Source organism: Brassica napus, chromosome C6, assembly GCF_020379485.1.
Source record: "Brassica napus cultivar Da-Ae chromosome C6, Da-Ae, whole genome shotgun sequence".
NCBI lineage: Eukaryota > Viridiplantae > Streptophyta > Magnoliopsida > Brassicales > Brassicaceae > Brassica > Brassica napus.
Genome location: NC_063449.1, coordinates 41180519 through 41201196, shown reverse-complemented (window position 1 = coordinate 41201196; position 20678 = coordinate 41180519). Strand labels below are relative to the sequence as shown.

General features: G+C 36.1%; 1 protein-coding gene across 1 annotated transcript; it reads right to left on the bottom strand.

Annotated features, from left to right (window-relative positions):
* Positions 1 to 10554: 10554 nt before the first annotated feature.
* Positions 10555 to 12421, bottom strand: LOC106406536 (transcription factor HHO2). The gene is made up of 4 exons (XM_013847222.3): positions 11931 to 12421; positions 11278 to 11850; positions 11095 to 11171; positions 10555 to 10999 (listed from the first exon to the last, which is right to left on the bottom strand). Exons 1-4 carry the CDS (start codon positions 12070 to 12072, stop codon positions 10706 to 10708), a joined length of 1086 nt encoding a protein of 361 aa, XP_013702676.2. The 5' UTR covers positions 12073 to 12421; the 3' UTR covers positions 10555 to 10705.
* Between the last annotated feature and the right edge of the window lie 8257 nt (positions 12422 to 20678).

Here is a 20678-nt window from a genome sequence, read left to right as displayed (position 1 = left end):
ATGAATGTAAGTTGATTATTTTAAAATATAATAAATATTTTAAAAATCAAAATATATCTAAACTCCTTAAATATACATTAAAGGAAAATTGTAATATTATGCAATATCAAAACTGCCAATACACTTTGATATGATGTCTTTTATATATAGAATATTTACTCTATGACATATCATAATTTTTGAGTTTTATTCTTGAAGGTTGTTTGATAGCAAGAGCAGGAGTTTTCTTGATCCCTTTTGATCTCCCTAATATTTTTTTGGGTTAAGGAATAAAAAATTACAAAAAAATCTTATTATTTTCATTACATTCTAATGATATGCTAATTATAAGATTTTCTATCTTGACAAGTATTATAACCATAAATATATAGCATATTCGTAAAAATTAAAACGCTATATATTGATAAGATTTTATTGTTTTAGTAATGTCAATTTATTATTTTAATACAAAATAAATATTTTAAATTTACAATGTATCTAATTTCTTTAAAATATTAAAATTGTAACTATTATATACACTACAAGAAAACACGCCGAATTCCAACGGAGGTTCCGACGGACACCAATGTCGTCGGACATTTGTGACGGATTTGTGACGGATTACCGACCAAATCCAAAAAAATGAAGTCGTCGGAATTCCGTCGGCCATTTCCGACGGAATTCCGACGAAACAAGGGTCGTCAGAATATTCCGACGACTTTTCGACGACATTCCGATAAAAAATGTAACCGTTGTAGTCGTCGGAAGTTCGTCGGTATATTCCGATGAATTTCCGACGACATTCCGATTAACAGTAAAGTCGTCGGAATTCCGTCGGTATTTTCCGACGGAATTCCGACGAACCATGTGACCGTTGCCGACAAATATATATGACCGTTGTATAGCCGTTTGAGATTGGACAATACCGACGGAATTCCGACGGACTGCTTTACATCCGTCGGAATTTCGTCGGAAAGTCGTCGGAGGTCCGTAAGCAATTTCCTATAAATACAACCCCTCCTCATTCAACTCATTCACACTTCATTCTCTCTTCATTCTCTTTAGTCATAACAATTCCGTGAAAATCATGTCTTCAGAAGTTTATTATCGTTCGTGGATGGATAAACCTCATTTGGATCCGAACACCAATTTGCTTACGGAAGAATACGTTCAAGGGATTGGAGAATTCATGAGGCTTGTTCAACAGCAACCGGATGCAAAAAGTGGTATGTTAAGATGTCTCTGCTCTTCTTGCAATAATAATAAGGTTATAAAAGAATTTGATGTTTGGACTCATTTGTATATGAAAGGGTTTTCACGTAATTATAAAGTTTGGTACCTTCATGGGGAAACTGGTTATGAATATGGTAGTACTAGCGAACCTCAGCCTGTTAGTGAACCTCAGCCTGATATTAGGTTAGAAGAATCTAGAACGGATATAGATTATGGTGTAGGTACTGAGCAGATGGTACATGATCATTATAGAGGGGAAGAACCAAACCCCGGATCTAGGAGATTTTTTGACATGTTGGATGCAGGAAAACAACCTTTGTATCAAAATTGTAGAGATGGTCATTCAGTCTTATCATCTGCAACTAGATTAATGGGTATTAAGACAGACTATAATTTGGCTGAAGAATGTATGGATGCGATTACTGATTTTGTCAAAGGTATTCTACCTGAGGATAACCTTGCACCGGGTTCATACTACGAGGTTCAGAAACTTGTTGCAGGTCTTCAACTACCGTATGAAGTGATAGATGTATGTATTGACAACTGCATGATCTACTGGAGAGCGGATGAGACACAGAATGTATGCAAATTTTGCGGGAAACCTCGTTATCAGGAGACGAGGGGAGGAGTTCCGATCCCATTCAAAAGAATGTGGTATTTCCTTTGACGGAAAGATTGAAGAGGTTGTATCAGTGTGAGCGCACAGCAAAAGCAATGAGATGGCATGCAGAGCATTCCACAAATGGTGAGATTAGACATCCTTCAGATGCAAAGGCTTGGAAACATTTCCAGTCAACATATCCAGAATTTGCGGAAGAGAGAAGAAATGTTTATCTTGGATTATCTACTGATGGTTTCAGCCCATTTGGAAAGCATGGAAGACAGTATTCTCTATGGCCAGTTATTGTGACACCGTACAACTTACGGCCGAGCTTGTGCATGCGACGAGAGTTTTTGTTTCTCTCAATTCTCGTTCCCGGGCCAGATCATCCTAAAAGATCACTAGATGTGTTTCTTCAACCACTAATATATGAGTTGCAACAACTATGGGCGCATGGTTTTGAGACATACGATGTTTCGCGCAAAGAAAACTTTCAGATGCGGGCAGTACTTATGTGGACAATAAGTGACTTTCCAGCATATGGTATGTTATCTGGATGGACAACACATGGGAAGCTATCATGTCCATATTGTCAAGATGACACAGATGCTTTCCAACTAAAGAACGGAAGGAAAACGTGTTGGTTTGACTGTCACAGACGATTTCTACCACCTGATCATCCATACCGCAGGAGTAAGACTTCGTTTACGAAGAACAAGCAGGTGTTTGATGGTCCACCTGAGGAAGTTAGTGGAAAGATTTGTTGAAGCAGTTTAGGTATTTTGATGCAGAAAGGACGCCAGATGTAGGTGGACATGAAAACATTCGAGTCAATGCGGTTGGAGAGCTACATAACTGGCACAAAAAGAGTATTTTCTGGGATCTGCCATATTGGGAGAGTCATCTATTGCGGCATAATTTAGATGTCATGCATATTGAGAAGAACTTCTTCGATAATCTGATGAACACAGTCCTTAACATCCAAGGTAAAACGAAGGATAATTTGAAGTCAAGGTTGGATTTAGTCGATATTTGTGATCGTTCTGAACTTCACGTTGATGAGAACGGTACGGCCCCTTTTCCCATTTATCGGCTGGATGGTGCTAGAAAAGAAGAGTTCTTTGATTGGATTACAGATAAAGTGAAATTTCCTGACGGATATGCATCAAATTTGGGGAACTGCGTTGATAGAAGCGAAAGAAATTTTACTGGCTTGAAGAGTCATGATTGTCATGTAATTATGCAGCGCCTCCTTCCGTTTGCTTTTTCAGCATTATTGTCACGTAATGTTCATGAAGCAATTGCAGGTATATTATATTTTTACAATTTAATTTATTTTTATATTTAACAATTATGCTTATAAAAACTTAATACTTACAAAAATTATGTCTTTTATCTATGTAGGAATTAGTGTTTTCTTCCGCGACTTATGCAGCAGAGTAGTGACTGAAGAGGGTATTAATAATTTGAAGACAAACGCACCAGCCAGCATGTGCAACCTTGAGAAGATATTTCCTCCATCATTCTTTGATGTAATGGAACATCTTGCTATTCATCTCGCAAGAGAATTGGAACTTGGTGGTCCTGTGCAGTACAGATGGATGTATATTTTTGAGCGTTATATGCATCATCTGAAGAAGATGGTCAAAAATCAAAGCAGGGTGGAAGGATCTATAGTGGCACAGGTGATCAATGAAGAAACTGCAATCTTTGCTGAAAATTATTTTCCACCAGAAGTGCATACAAAACACCGAAGACCTGCTCGGCATGATGATAGAGGGGAGAGAGCAACATATCATGTTACTGTCCCAAGCATGTTTAAGGAAATAGGACGACTTAGTGGAAAATTCACGAAGCGGAGACTTACGGACACTGAGCACGCTCATTTGCAAACATATTTGCTCACCAACTGTGAAGATGTTCTACAATATGAGAGGTAAAAATATTTATTCATTTATTGTTAGATTAATATTCAATAAATTTATTTCATATTGATAATATTTTTGTATATAGTGTATATATGGCGGAGTTGCGTATGACTCACAGGCATGCAACAGAAGATGAGCTTCGACAACTTAGAGATAACGGATTTGCTGCGTGGCTTCGTAGTTATGTGAGTCATATATCATATTACACTATGCAAATGATTAGTTTAAATTTAATATTTATAAACTAATTAACTTTTCAATCATATATGTTTTTAATTTATAGGTGAATAATGGTTTGGCCAGAGGTCTTGTGTTCGATAATTGGATACGCGAATTTGTGCAGGGACCAAACTATGTGGTCAAATCATATCCTAAATTTTGTACGCGAGGCTATGCATTCAAAAGGAAAGGTCATTCTAAGACAACAAATGATGCTGGTGTTTCATCTTCTTCTGGTGACGATGTCTACTATGGCAACATAAAAAAAATATTGGAAATCCAATTTCCTGGAATGGTTGAATTGCGTTGTGTAGTATTCTATTGTGATTGGTATGACACCACCCCAGATAGAGGAGTGAAGATTGATGCGTTTGGTGTTACATCAGTTCATTCGCGGCGGAAACTTCAATATTATGATCCCTTCATTCTTGGTTCGCAAGCTGATCAGGTATGTCAATCTATTCATAATTTTTTACCAATATAATTAATTAATGTTATATATTTTACTAATACTTGTATAATTGATATGTATAGGTGTGCTACATCAGTTACCCTCGGGTGACGTACAGAGACGATCCATGGGTTACTGTAACGCAAATCAACCCAAGAGGACGAGTGGATGGAACTTCTGATGATGATGAGCCATTGCAACCAGAGTCTACCAGCAACGCCCAGGCAGTTGAAGATTTGGAAAATGTTCAACTCGTTGAGAATTTGACTGTGTTTGGACATGATGTTGTCGTACATTCAGAGCCGGAAGCCGAGGTTGGGGAGTTTGATGAAGATTCAGAAGATTCTGATTAGTTTTTTTTTTTTTTTTTATTTGTCCGTCGGAAATCCCTCGCAATATACCGACGACATAGCGATGACAATGGGTTTCATTGAAATTTGGAAAGGTCGTCGGTATTTCGTCGGACAATACCGACGACATTCGACGAACTTGTCCAGTTCGTCGGAATGTCGTCGGTATTTTCCGACGAAATACCGACGATGTGTTTTTCTATAAAGTTTCAATCATAAAAATCTATAAATTTTTGATGCCAAAACTATGAAAATAACACATAATAAGTGTTTAGTATAGTATTAGATCGCAATCGTTCAAATATAACAAGTCATTAAAATATTTATGTATGCATATCATTGTTTTCATAACATCCTATCTTAACATTATATACTTATACAATCATATTTATATAAGCTTACACTACAAAAAATGTTATTGTGTAAAATCGTGTTAAAAAACATTTTTCTTGTTAAATCTTTATGCAAATACTATATATATTATCAAAGATTTGGATTTTGCATTTAGAAACTAGAAATCAACACCCTAAACACTAAGTCGTCAGAATTCCGTCGGAATATACCGACGGAATGTGTCCGTCGGAATATACTGACGGACACATTCCGTCGGAATTTCAATTTGCCCGGGAGAACCAAACCACTTGAAAATTTTCGCGAATTGGCATTTGGTATATTTTAATTATACCGACGGAATTCCGACGAACCCGTGTCCGTCGGAATCGTCTGATATAATAACCCTCCTCCTTCTTCTTTCTTCGTTATCTCCGCATCTCTCTCTAAATTCTTCTCTTCACCGGCGATTCCTCTCTCTACACCGGCGATTCCTCCCTCTACACTGGCGATTCCTCCCCCAAACCCTAAATCATGTAAGAATCATCTCAAACCTTCTTTAATCTCAATTGTTTAGGGTTTTGGAAGTTAGATCTCGGATTTTAGGTTGTTTGATTGATAGTTTAGTATATATAAGTTAGGATTGTTGTTTGGATTGTTGTTTTAGTTTTTTTTTGGAACATTTTTTGATTTTTAAATACGTTTTTTTGATTTTTTAAAACGTTTTTTTTTTATTTTTAAAAACGTTTTTCAAGTTTCCAGTAATGAAATATATATAATAAAACGTTTTTAAAATTTTTTAAAAATATTTAACAACATTTTTCTATATTTATAAATTTTTTATAATTTTGTATACATATATATATATATAAATCATGTATAATAAAAAATTTTAAAATTTTTTATAATTTTTTATAAGTTTCCACTAATAAACTATGTATAATAAAACGTTTTAAAAAAATATATATAAATATTTAACAACATTTTTCTTCATTTATAAATTTTTAACTACATTTTTCTATATTTATAAATTTTTTATAATTTTGTATACATATATATATATATAAATCATGTATAATAAAAAAATTTATATTTTTTTGTTATTTTTTATAAGTTTCTAGTAATAAACTATGTATAATAAAAGGTTTAATAGTCTTTTGTAAATATATAAATGAAAACATTAAAAATAGAAATGATTTGAAAATATGTTTGATGTATTAATTTTTTTTTTAGGGCCGAGGATGAAGCCCGCCCCGCAGCCCGTCTTCGACATAGTTCGGTGAGCACTTCCCGTGCATCGGGATCGTCTAATGACTCGGTTCCCGCATATATTCCCGCTCCAGCTCCCGCTGCCCCTCACGCTGCCCCTCACGCTGCTGCTCACCAGGATCCGGGGGTCATGCCAGTTCATCTATTGGTTCAACAACCAGGTCGAGAGCATCTCCCATTTCTCCAACCCAACCCACGATGAGGCCATAGCACTTGGTTAGTATTTTTTTTATTTGTACCGTTATATTTTTTCCTTTAATTAACTTGATAACTTGTATTTTTTTTAAAGGTTCACCAAGTCGAAAAATGGCATTAGTCGGAGCATCAACCAGATGATGTACTCCATGCTCCGTTTTGGATATCCAAAGTGGAGTGTGATCCCTTCCGACGAACGAGAGTTGTGGTTTCGTCAGTTTGCGGTATAGTAACTCTTCATTTTTTTAAAGTTTTTACATTTTTTTAAATATATTTACTTATTAAATTGTGTTTATTTTGTAGCAAGAGTTCAACTGGCACTCCGATCTTACGGAAACAGTCCGTAAGAAATTCAACGAAAAGGCCATGGACTCTTACACAAAGCAGATAAACGCGTGGAAGACAGTTTGGCAGAAGAACAAGAACCCACGATTCATCAACGGGACGGTGTGGGAGCAGTTGATAGCTCATTGGGAGAAGGAAGAAACTGCAGAGACGTCTTCTAGGAACTCCAGGAACCGGAAGAGCGATTGTGGCGGGAAAGGTATGTATGTGCACAACCTCGGCGCTTGCTCCATGTCTACTAAGGAGGATGAACTTGTAAGTTTTTTATTATTATTTATCTTTATATTTTTTAAATAAATATTTTATATATTTCTTGGCTAATAATGGCGGTTTTTTAGATCGAAGCAAATGACGGTAATCCCGTTGATCGTCTCCAACTCATTAAGGTGGCTCACACTAACAAGACGACGGGTCAAATTCAGGACCCCGTGATCAAAGGTGTAGTTGATTTGGTGGAAGCTGAGATAGTTTCTCAATCTCAGCCTCTCTCTGATGACGGCGACTCTACGGGAGCTTCAACCAACCTGTCTCTATTGCAAATAAATGAGATGGTTGAAAAGGTAATTTTTTTTATTAATATATATTTTTTTTATAATGTCGATTACTTACTTGTCCCTATTTACTTACTTTAAATATTTTTGTAGGCGGTTCCTAAAAGGAAAGGAGGCCGTTTAGTTGGGTTGGCCCGTCGTGCTTCTTCGTATCCGGCATCTTCTTCGCAAGCTCCGTATGCCGATCCCATGATTCTCGAGCAGCTACATGACAAAGATGAACGGATTGGGGCATTGGAGGAGCAGAACACCATTATCCTTTCGGAGAATGCCACTATCCGTTCGGAGAATGCCACTATCCTTGCTGAGTTGGCATCCCAGAAGAAGTTCAACACCGAGATTATGCAGAAGCTAGATCGTTTGATGTCTTCGAGTTCATCTTAGTTTATTTCGGCTTTTTAAAACTTTCGGAATATTTTTTTTTTCTATTTCGGTTTGTATGAATTCTAAACTTTCTGAATGTTTTTTTCCTATTTCGGTTTGTATGAATTTAAATTATATAATATTATTAGTTTTAAATTTCTGATTTTTTTAATTTATTAATATCAAAAAATATATAAAAATGCAAAATCAATTCATTTTTAAAATTGGTATATACCGACGGACAGGGTCGTCGGAAAATACCGACGGATATATATCCGTCGGAATGTACCGACGAACCTCATTTCGTCGGAACATACCGACGAACAAGGTTCGTCGGTATACTCCGATGACCATTGTCTGTCGGTATATTCCGACGACGAATGTTCGTCGGAATACACCGAGGAACACGCTACGTCGGAATTGTCCGAGGAACGTTCTCCGTCGGTACATAGTTTTCCGATGAACTCTGGTCTCGTGTGTCCGCATCGTAATATCGTCGGAAGTTCGTCAGAATGACGTTTCTCGGTATTCGTCAGAAAGTCGTCGGAAGTACTGACGAAATTCCGATGAATTTTTTTTTTCCGACGAAACGATACCGACGGACGGGTTCGTCGGAAATTCGTCGGAATCGGTCTATTCCGACGAATTTCCGACGATTTCGGCCATCAGAATCCCCATGTTTTCCTGTAGTGATAATATCGAAACTGCCAATATACATTGATATGATGTCTTTCCTATATAGAATATTTACTCTATGATAGATCATAATTTTGATATTTTAATACTTTCCTACATTATATCTATTTTTCATTAGATAGAAAAATCATGTTCGCAACTTTAAAAAAGCTAAAATACCGATAATAAGACTTTAAGCAGACTTGGTATTCACCTTATATTCTATTAATTCCCTACCAAAAAAACGTAAGCATTAAGTGGATGTCATATAAAAAGGCAGACTCATTACGATTTGATGTGAATTATACATAGGGATCCTTATACGATTATCAATACAACTTAATTTCTTATAAAACACAGTGTATATCATCAATTAATTATATTATCGTAATTAAAAAATAAATTCCACGCTTAGTGCGGAATCTAGTATAAAGCTTAAATTGTAACCAAAAATAGCCATAAATCTTAAAATTTAATATGACCAAAAAATGATAATATACAATAATTTTTCTGATGCTCACAGGAGATCCTAGCCCGGATACTGGAGAATGTTCACTCCGCCTGCCCCTCTTCGTTCTACTTGACAAATTCCAAGCTTCACTGATCTAAAAGTAACATCATGAATATATTAATGTACACATCGTTGGTTAATCCATATGTTTAGTAGTGTTATTTTACAGAAGGGCAAATGGCAAGATACTTAAATATATGTTTTATACACTCAAAACTCAAAGTAAATACGCGTTAAATACATAGTAGGTACATTACATTAAAATAGAATATATCTGCAACTGTAATGCAATGATTTGTAACATTAAAAATATTCTCACCGAACGTTGGTGCTCTTTCCACTTCTTTTTCGACTACAAATTTCTCCACTTAAACGCATGTATGTACACACAGATGAGTTATGCGTGCTGCACTTGAGAATTATCAGTTTACTGAATAAGAAGAAGAATATATACTCAAATTTTCACGATACTCATATCAGTATTTCAGGCGCAACTTCACGAACCAAAAACTAATGAAACAGAATCAGGAAAATAAATACGAAACAATAAAAATTGAGTAGACTGCAATACAAAAACAGGGAGAAAGTACAAAATCAGAGACGACATAAGTTGGAATCAATAACTAATCTGAGAAGAGAGAAAAGGAAAGCGACAAACGGATTCGTCGGCCAAAAAATAAGACGCAGTTGACTCTATCTCCTCCCACACATTACTAACCATTGAAAAAGAGATCAGATCACAGAGACACTCAGATACTTCAGAGACAAATACGTATACCATAAAAGGAGGAAGATAAACAAAACTAAAGAGGCAGAAATTAATCAGACATAAGACAAGCATATATGGAAAACAAAACTTTCTGAATTGAGGATAGATTCAAGCAAACAAATGGTTTACAAACTATTATATTGAAAACGATTCTGAGATTCTGGGTGCAAAAATCGATGGATTAAGAAAAGATGTATCGAAGAACGATTCAACGCATTTTATGAATTGAGTGTTCACCAGAAAAATATTTGACCGAATTTGGAGAAAACAGAGAGAAGAAAACCCCAGAGAAGAAGAAGCAAAAGAGAGCCTTTGATGAATAAATTACAAAAAAAAAGACTACAACCCTGTACCGTCGATTTATTAATAATTGTGAAAAGAGACAACTCTTGAACAAGATGACGGTTCTGCAATTCGTGAAAGCTGTGCCTTTGAGGAGCCATGACTTGGTGAATTGAAGACGACGATTGACGTCATGGTCTTTATCTTAAACAAAATATCAGCCATTAGATTATATACTTCGAACAAATTCCACCGTGGGATGTTGACACAGCATGGTTAAAAAAAAAACAGATTTGCTATTATATATAGATATATATATTATATATATGTGTAAATAACGGTGAAATCCACAATTATTGTAAAACTCCATAAATAAATGTTTTGAAAGATTCTTAAAACTTTTTTTTTTAAACTTGTACCTACGAAGAGATACTTTAAAATTTTGGACCCCACAATTATTTATACATATAATATAATATATATATATATATTAAGAACTTCAATGGGAACAATCGGAGGTGCTCTTACTTATCTCATATATATATGCTTAATCTCATATATACGCTTATGAAAGAACATTCCTTGGTTACAAATCTTATTACACTCATTTGCATTTAACCTACAAAACCAAACCCACTAGATTGCTACAAAATCTTATGACACAGGAGAAGCAGAAGTTGTGGTTGTATTTGTAGAGGAAGATGCCGCTGGTGAGTTGCACCGGCCACTACTTCTCTCAACCGAACGCTTAGGAGACTGCGGTGGTACTGGTGCTTGTGACGTCACCGGAGCGTATACACCATCACCTTTATTATTAGCTACATCTGACGGTGAAGGAAAATCTTGTGGCGAAGGCACCCATATCCCTCCGACCACCACTAACTGCGGTTGCTGCGAGTTTCCGTTACCCTGGGCCGTAGCTGGCCTTCTTGTGTGAAGTCTATATTTCTGAATAATATTCCACAAAATATTAATTAATTACCGATAAAATGCTAAAATATTCAAATCAAATCCAAATTAAATATAGAAAATATAATAGTAACCTGTAAATGGCTTTTAACTTCGTCGTTTGTTAATCCATCAACTTTCATATGATCTCTGATCTGTTTTGGTGTCGCAACTTGGAAACAACAACAAAATCAATTTATAATCTAATTACTAACTACTAATGAGCCAATCAGAGAACAGACAAGCATCGTTAAATGAAACTAATCTTTTGTTATTACCATGCGATCCTCCGAGCTGCTGAAGCGCGTGAAGGAACCGCCGATGTAACTCCGGCGACCAGCATCGCCTTTGTTTCCTCTGCGTCTGCGTCTGCAGTTGCTGCTTCTGTACCTGCTCCTCTCCCGCTTTATCCACACCACCAACTTCCGTTGTGGAACAAGTCGTAGTCGCCGGCGCCGGCGCCGGAGTGGTCGCTTTCACCGCCGGATGCAGATCAGTCTCCGAGAAAACGCGTTTTTGCTCCTTTTGAAACGGCTGAAAGCCACCGCGGTTGTGGCTGTTCGGTTTCACCTCAACAACTCTCGCCTTCTTAGCTACCACTACTGTCGTGTCTGGATCCTGCGAATGGTTCCATAGATGAGTAGATCTAAGCCAGTCAGATTTCTTACTGTCCACGTCACTCTTCTCAACCTCACGAGGAGACTCGTGTTCTCCGTTCTCTTCGTTGTTGCTTTTCTTGATCTGTATAAACTCTTCCAAGACTGGACCACCACACACGCTCGCCGTCTGCTCCGAGTACCGCTCTGACGTTGTCGATGTAACGGATAACTCCTTTTTACAAGCTTCGATTGCTACATAAAATCAAAACCCGATTTAAAGTGAAAGTTGTATAAAGTTTTTTAAAAAAAATAAATTATAATATAAAGTTTACCTTGTGTAACGAGTTCTAAGCATAAAGGAAGCTCTCGTTGAAAGACTTGTATTTTCTTTTGTTCTTCTTTGAGAGCTTCAGCATACTCATGACATCTCTGCATTTTATGGGCGTGATCAACTTCCATCTTCTGAACCATCATTACTATTTTTGATTATGCTATGGAGGTTTAAAAGTAAACAAGGCAATAGGTTTTGGATCTATAGAGAAGTGGGTGGGAGGAAGCAGGTTGGATTTTTTTTGAAATGGAGAAAGAATATTGGATCTAAAATGGAATCAAAAGAAAGGATGAGATAGAGAGAGATTTTAGGACATGAATGAATGGAGAAGGGTTCGAGGTCGGGGCGTCGCGTACCTAAACGGAATCTTTTGAGTTGTGGAATAATAGAAAAATTAGATATAAAACGAAAGAAAAGGGTAAAGTGGTAAATTTGAATATTCGAAGGGATCAGATTCGGTTTTGGTCGCATCTAGATTAGGCTGGAAAACTGATGTCACTATTCTCAATCTATTTAAGCTTTGAAGATAAGAACGAAGACTCAACTGTTGTTCAGAAAAAAAAAACACGACGATTCAACAATATCTACTAAATTAGAGAAAATAAAACAACCTGAATCCAGAGAGACGTAAACAAATCTGTACATGATAATGTAATCTATGGGTAAGCTCACCAGGTAATTAGTAGCACATTGTTTGTTGAGATATTTTATCAGGGAAAAATAAAATTAAACTGACATAATAAATTTGGTAAAGGGATATTCGTTGGAAAATAAAGAAGGAATCACGAGAAAATAACAAAGTTTTTTTTTTTTTTTGTAAAAGTAGAATCTTAAAGAAGCGTGAGATTCACATATTTGCCCCCACACCGCGTAGGATTGATGATTACTCTCTTTCTTTTATTTTTGTCCGACCTTTGATTCTCTTCAAGAGTCATTTCTACTTGCCCATGTTTACGCGCTTCTGCCCGCGCGTGTCCACGTGACAGATTCTTCCCCCTTGTTCAATTGTACTGCAACCAGATTTTGTTTTGTCATTATTAGCTTATTTTGCTGTGTAGCATCTGGTTTCGTTGTTAACTTCTCAGAATTTTTTTTCCATTAGTCTAGAAAAGCAAATGATTTTATAGATGATTCGATTCCTTATAAAAATGACATAGGGTGAAACTATTGGGGGTATAAAATTATAGATTAATACAGTTATAATATGACACACACCTACGAAAGAGTATTTTGCATTTTCCAGTTGAGAGCATCTCCAACCCATCTCTATAATAGAGATCTCTAAAATAGAAGAAAAAATAAAAATATTAATGGGTTGGAGATGGTCTGATTATAGAGGAACACATTGGAGCAAAAACACTATCTCTATTTTTATCTCTATTTTAGAGATCTCTATTATAGAGATCTCTATTATAGAGATGGGTTGGAGATGATCTGATTTTTTTTTTTTTTGTGCAACTAAGAGAATCATGATTATGGACCAATGTTTACTGGCTTTCCTTTTAGTGGGTCTATTATTTCTAGTGATAATTATGAAACCATCTGTAGCCAGATAATAACGACATCATATCAACTGCCTCTTGTAGATGAAACTTACAACATGCTTATTGAAGATATATCAGGTTCATTTCTCAACTTGTTTTTCTGTCCAAATATTCAATCTGCTTTAGCGTAAAAATGTATACTTTTACTTAAGGAACTTTGTTTGTCTCAGTTTAATGGACAGCGGGAACCAACACATGTTTGGTCCTTTGAGAGGAGGTTGTGTGGGACACATAATAAATTTATACAAAATTGCTCTATGGTTTTGTTAAGCACATAATCATAAAAATTGTGTCTATAGGAAAAGAATCAACACTATCTAATATAGCGACTATCCAAATGTCTTTGTTTGGAGATGAAGGCAAAAAAACTTGCACATCTGAGAGCTCTCTTCACAATAGTTTCTTCAACATTCATCACAATCAACAGTGAAACCAATCTGACTTTATGGACAGCCATGGATTAATTATATCTTTGTTTTCGTGTTTTTATAGATAAGACACTTAATCCAAAGAGGATATCTTCGAAAATGACATGTACAAGACATGCTATAAATTTAACGAAAAATATCATTACAGATAGTGGTAAAAAATTTCCGCCTCAGGAGTACTGTTGTCAATTCCAGCCCATTCAAAATGTGATCACATCCTCTGAATATTCTCACAGCATCAATTAGTACCTTATATGATTAAGGTCCTGCACTAGATTTAGATGATTGTACTGTATAAAGGTGTGTGTGTGTCATATATCCAGTGCTATGAAAGAAGTTGGATATATAAGACTTTAGATATTATGACCACCATATGTAAACACAATTCAGATGTGCGTTTTGGCTGCTGTTATGACTGACCTGACTTTAATTTGCATGCATGAGGACTCTCATCATTATCCGGTAGGAAAACTTATCTATCTGCTTTGGTGTTGAAAAGGAAAAATAGTTACTTCATAAACTATTTGCTAAATTTATAATAGAGCTGTCAAATAGTATGTTCATTTTTTTTTTTTGTAAAAAAATAGTATGTTCATGTTGAATTGGACTTCTCCATATGATCCATTTATTTTTGTCGACTATAATGATCAGTTTAAAAAATTAACTACTTTTTTCTAAAAAATAAACGATCAATAAAGATCATGTCTAGATGAACATGTCCACATACATTCCAATTAACATGATCATAATTTATCACATAATAGCATAATAGAGGTTTTGTGTATAATGGCTCGTGCCAAGTAATAATTTCCATGTCAAAATTAGCTTTTGCAGGAATCTGATAAATCATGTACTAAAAGTTTCCAAGAGATATGTTGATGTTTCTTCTGGATTTCTGCACTTTCTAAAGTATTCAGACCCTTTCTATGTTTCTGTTGTGGTTCGGTTTCAGGCTTTCAGCTACTTGCAAGTTTGAGTCCTGTGAATGTTATGGATTGGAATAGGGCCGGCTCATTACAATGCAGGGCCCTTGGGCAAAAATTTTTTGTGTGCCCTATAACTATTTTCAATATTATTATTTTTAGTTGTGCCAATAGTAATTAGTTTCTAATGCCCGCACACTTCAGTACATCGCCTCAAACCTTATACGTCGTGTAAACTATAGTACAAACTGATACAAGTCCCATGGGCACATGGCATATATGTTGAACATTTCTGTATTTGGAGTGGGCCCCGGGGCGGTCGCACTGACCGCCCCCTATACTAAGCCGCCCCTGGATTGGATTCCGGTAATCTCTAGAGTATTGGCTCTCTGGCGTTAAGGAAGTTTATAATCGCAGCACGCACGCTCGGATTTTGAGAATGATGAGCTTATTATTATAAATAATGCATAATGTGGAATGTGGTTGCACTTTAGTAGAAACGTCTACTTTACCGAAATTTTTGTCTCTAATATTGTATTTCACATCTTTCTGTCAACTAGTTTCCATGCATGTCTTGTGATAACAGCAGGTATCTCTCTATCTCTTACTTCATATGTGCTAGGGACAAACACTCTGTCTCAAAAGGACCTTGAGTGAATGATCGTGGACTTCTCATGGCCATGTTTACGTCCGCATTGGTTAGAGGATGTGTCGTGTTGGACAAACCAATTGTAGAGAAACCATGCATGGTCGTGAATCAGAGTTATATTTGAGGTTGGTTTGCCAACAATCGGAGTTTAGTTTCAAAATAAAGACAAAAACCAATGCCAAATTCATTAAAAACATTATTCTTGAAGAGTGTATTGTATGTAATATGCATGATGATCTATGGCTGTTTACACTTACTGCTTATACTATGTCGTAGTATTGAACAGTCCGAAAGAGGCAAGCTTATTGTGATTTTTTTTATTTTTGCCAAGGGCTTATTGTGATTATTTACATTTGCTCTGGCTCAGGAAATCAAAGAAAATGGATCCATCTTACACAGTGATTCTAGACAACGACAAATTCAACAAGAGGGAATATGTGGTTCAGGTGTTGATGAAGATAATACCAGGCATGCCGGTAGAGAAGACACAGTAAAACCAACCAGTTCTGCTTCGACTTCTGCCAATTCTTCAGAAGCCCTGCAAAAACAAAACATTTACCTAAATTCTAATGGAAATAAAAATCATTCCTCATGTGACACTTCTTTTTTTTTTTTTTTTAAATAACTCCTTTATTTATATTGCAAAAACGGATTACAAGAGCTAACAAACCTACCTTACTCAAAAAATCTCCAAGGGACTTAACAATGCCCTTAGAAAATACTTAACCAAGAACCTAAGAAAGTAAGAGAGGTGATGTCTGTGATTCTCATGTTTCGAGAAAGAGGATCAAGCTTTAACCGAATAATCTGTTTAACTTCTTGAATAATGGCTTGCGTGGGCCTGCTCACAGATGAATGTAGTCGGGCATTTTTCTCCTTCCAAACCATATAGAGCACAGCTTGGAATACGAGCTTAACAATGAAGAGTATATTTGTGTCTGTTGAAGAAGTCTTTAGCCACCTAAGACACTCTTCAAACACGACGGGAGGGTGTACACGGGTACGAGAGCAGAAATACGCCCACACTTCCGAGCTGTATGCACAGTCGAAGAACAGGTGCTGCCTAGACTCCTCACCGCCTGAGCATAAGAGACAGCTCGGGGAGACCTCAATACCCCACGACCTCAGTCTGTCTCGAGTAGCTAGTCTGTTCCAAGCAACCAACCAAGCAATGAAAGCATGTTTGAGAATTCTACCTTTGAACCAGATTTGAGCATGCCAAGGAACCGGAGGAGAGGGAGGGTGCAGAGCAGACCACGTCTTAGCGGTAGAGAAGATAGTTGAAGGGGAATCATTTCCCGTTCGCCATAGATATTTATCAACACTAGATGATAGCACAAATCTGATCTGGCGATGGCAAACATTGCTTCAGTAACGTGATTATGGCGTTCCTACTACGAGACGCACTTAACCACCACTCTCCATTTACTAAAGCTTCTGCCACCGTCGCATCCCTGTGCAGACCCGAAGCTGCAGGCCCTCTTCCTTCTGTCAAGTGAAACAAGGGATCAAGATCCGTCCAATTATCGTACCAGAAACTAGCTAAAAACCAAGTTGCTTTGGTCTAGTGGTATAGGAGCTCCAGGTGGAGTGCCCGCCCCTGGGTTCGAGCCTTGGCCACTGCGGAATTTACATGTGGGCTGCAGCACCCGAGACCGAAGACCGTTACACGGTGAGCCACATGGTGACGCCCTGGCAGCGTCCTTGCTCACTTCGGTCTCTAGTCTGGACCACCTCGGTGGGGCCAGGATACTCGGTTAGCAAAAAAAAAAAAAAAAAAAAAAAAAAAAAAAGAAACTAGCTAAATGCCCAGACCCTACTTCGCAACAGACAAAGGGGCGAGCTAACGTCCTCAGCTTACACAGCTGCTTCCAGATCCGACACTTCAAAATTACGAAGCAAGCAAATCATTAACAAGATTATTAAAACAAGTCAACATCTCAGTTAATCACTTACAACAGCAGCGAAGAACGTTTTTCCACCAATATCATAGAGGAAATTCATTGCTATTGACATAGTAAAACCCTAAGAATCAACCCATCGATTAGCTCCAAACCAAAAAACGTTAAGACTTTCAAAAGAGATTATGATTTATGTACATGCACAACCGAGCACATATCTGCCGAGCGAAATCAAACAGAGAATAACCGGGAAAACTCACGGTGGAGGCGATATGCTGCTTCCGGCGAGAGCAGCTAAGATATAGCGTCAGACTCTATTTAGTAGTGAGATCATCCCACGCGGACGTTTAGGATTCGATCATCTTGTTGTGTGGGATATACGGATCCCAAAGTACATGTATAGAGTGTGACAGTGTGTTTAGTTTATTGTTCCATTATTACCCTTACGTCACAAGAATAATTCAAAGTATATTATTATTTCCTTACTTCTCTCATTGTTTTGGTAAATTAACTATTTCCAACGAGCATACAATCTAATACTTGTAGATATGTTAGCTTATCTTTGCCTTTCATTGGAATTTGGTAGGAAATTAATTATTTTTTCCGGATGGGTTACCAAGAGATTTATATGTATATTTTAAGTATACCAAATGCTAAAGAGTGTGTTCATGCCCAAAAAATGATTTAAATGTCTCTGACCTTATTGTTTACCCAACCGGGCCAGCACAAATGTTGATGAAAGCTTCATGAGCTCTAGCCAAACTTGAATATTTATATTTTTGGAATTGCATATTGACCCCTCCTTTTTTCCGATCCAGTTTCTCTACCACCGCGAACCAAACCTAGAATTCGTTCAAGAAAAACAAAAACATGCAGTGGTAACGAGAGTTGAAACAACATATTATTATGCTAAACAACGCATAGAAACACACATAAATTCTTGTAGTTTTTTCTGCTAAATAAGTAAAAAAGACCCTCTTAAACTATGCAGATAAGGCCCACATTTGCTTTTATCCGTGCTTGACCACAGAGTTATAATGAGATTAATGAGACCCCATTCTTTATTTACGAGCTTCTCATGGAGGCTCATAGTTAAACGTAATCATCCTCTAAATGTTGATCAAAAAATAAAAATCATCCTCTAAATCTACTTTCTCAAGTACTGTAGAAAACCAATCCTGTGAACACTGTTCCAGTTCCATGATTTCCATTGTATTCTAGGCTGCTTTGATTAGTTTCTTTTTAATATAGTTAACTTTTGAAACCCTCATTTGATTTTTCTTGCAAAGTAATCTAATGGTTTTACATCCAGTAAGGGAAGTCCCGTTGTATCCTTTCGAATCCAAATTTGAAAGACTGAAAAGTTTTGGTTTGGCTTATAAGCAATGTCTATAGTCCTTTTTTCTTTAAAGCAATGTCTATAGTCTTTATTGCCCACAACAAAGTGATTAACAAACATGAGTCTTTTCTTTTCCTAGTTCAAATCATCAATAGGAAAGCTGTTGAAGATTTGTTTTGGTCAAACGTAACACTAACGTACTTTATTTATCATCGGAAAAGAGTTAGTCTCATAAGAAAAAGGTAGATAAGAAAGTGAATTCATAAAAAAATGGTACAAAGGATACGGAGAAATGAAGAGGGAAAGAGACAAGATCGGACTCTGACGAGTAAAAACAAGAAAATACCCACAAGACTATACAGAACCCAAACGTCATTGACTCTGCCAATGTACTCTATGGTCCAAACCATTTCAAAACTGGTACGTTTTCTGCATGGTGGATAAAAGATATGTATTACAATTTCCGGTTTATACCAAATAAATTAATACTATGCATGTTTTATCAGAGTTAAAAAGAGTGGATATTGGTACAAGAAAGGTCAGTGGAGCTCCCGAGAGGAACTAGAGTTTGCTGGTTATAGAAGAGGAGACAGTAATAAATGTACAAACTTAATTTGGTATCTAGAAAAACCGTAAGGCTCATTATTGTTTCTCCATTTATAAGAGGAAGATGTTTCTTTCAAGCAATGTCTTTCGTTTTAATGCTCTTCTTCATCGGTCTACTGAAGATAAGTTAACAACTCTGCTATATTATTTGGTTTTTATCATTAAAGAAGGACACTATTATAATTCGTTCATTTATTAATGTTTAACTTTGATGTATTCAAAATTAATAAAATGGAAGATTATAGTAATTCGTTTGACCAAAAAAAAAAGTAATTCGCTTTCCATCAACATCACATCAGCTTCAGAAGCCAAGCCAGAGCCTGCTTATGAGTTAATAAATAGATACTCATTAAGTTTAATTAAAAAAATCGTTGAAAAACTAACAGCTTAGGCTAGCTATAGGTCTAGCTTAATTCCACCTGCTTTTGACATTAGCAGAAGAGAGGAGAGAAAGAAAGAAAACGCAACGTTTCAACAATACATCATGATTCGTGAGTACATGATTACAGTTTCATACATACAATCCAATTATGCATTGATTACAGTTTTATCCTATTTAAATTTTTTTTTCCACTAAATCCTATTTAAATTTTCGAATAAGTCATAAGCATAACTATATTTTACTGAATTAGATAGATAAAACAAAAATTAAACAAAAAAAGATAGATAAAACAAAAATTAAACAAAAAAAGATAGATAAAACAAAAATAGAGTTTGTAAATATTTCCTTTTAGTGAATGGGGAAAAAATAACTCGAAGTGCACTGTAGAGAGGCCATTTTCAACTTTGGCAGACAGTAACAAGATGGAAATGACCCTCTGCTTCTGAAATATCCAGGCTCTGCATTACATATATACAGACAAAATATACACATTTATTCCATGCTTAAATTATTACATTTTCAAGATTTATCAGTAAAAATGGTTTGGTTGCACAGAAAATAAAGCAGTAAAAATGGTTTGTTGGTTAAATTACCCAGATATGCTTAAAAGTAAAAGAAAAAACATTGAACGCAATTATAATTCTCTAAGACAAAACATTTTCACTTTGAACCTAATGACTTCAGAAATTTGGTAACTCAAAAGAACAAGGGTTTCAAAAAATTTAGCTATATTTTCTTTACACCAGTTCCAGTCGAGTGGGGGTACTATCTCTTACTGATAGTTGGACTGATCTTGCTTGGCTTTTTTAAAATTAATTTCGTTTTTTTTTTGCTTTTGGGCTGCCCAGTTCATTTTAGCAGTGTTGTTATAATGATTTTGTCTTTAGTAAACTAAATATTACTAGAAATAATCAAACAAACAAAACCATAAACTAGCATCATTGGTAAATATGATTATGGGTTTGCTATGTTTTGAA

Excerpts from the sequence above, each read along its gene's own strand:
- LOC106406536 (XM_013847222.3), bottom strand. The coding sequence starts at position 12,072 with ATGATGGTTCAGAAGATGGAAGTTGATCACGCCCATAAAATGCAGAGA. Across the intron at positions 11,172-11,277 it reads GCAGCTCGGAGGATCGCATG|TTGCGACACCAAAACAGATC; the intron begins GTAATAACAAAA and ends GTTGTTTCCAAG. Across the intron at positions 11,000-11,094 it reads AAGTTAAAAGCCATTTACAG|AAATATAGACTTCACACAAG; the intron begins GTTACTATTATA and ends AATATTATTCAG.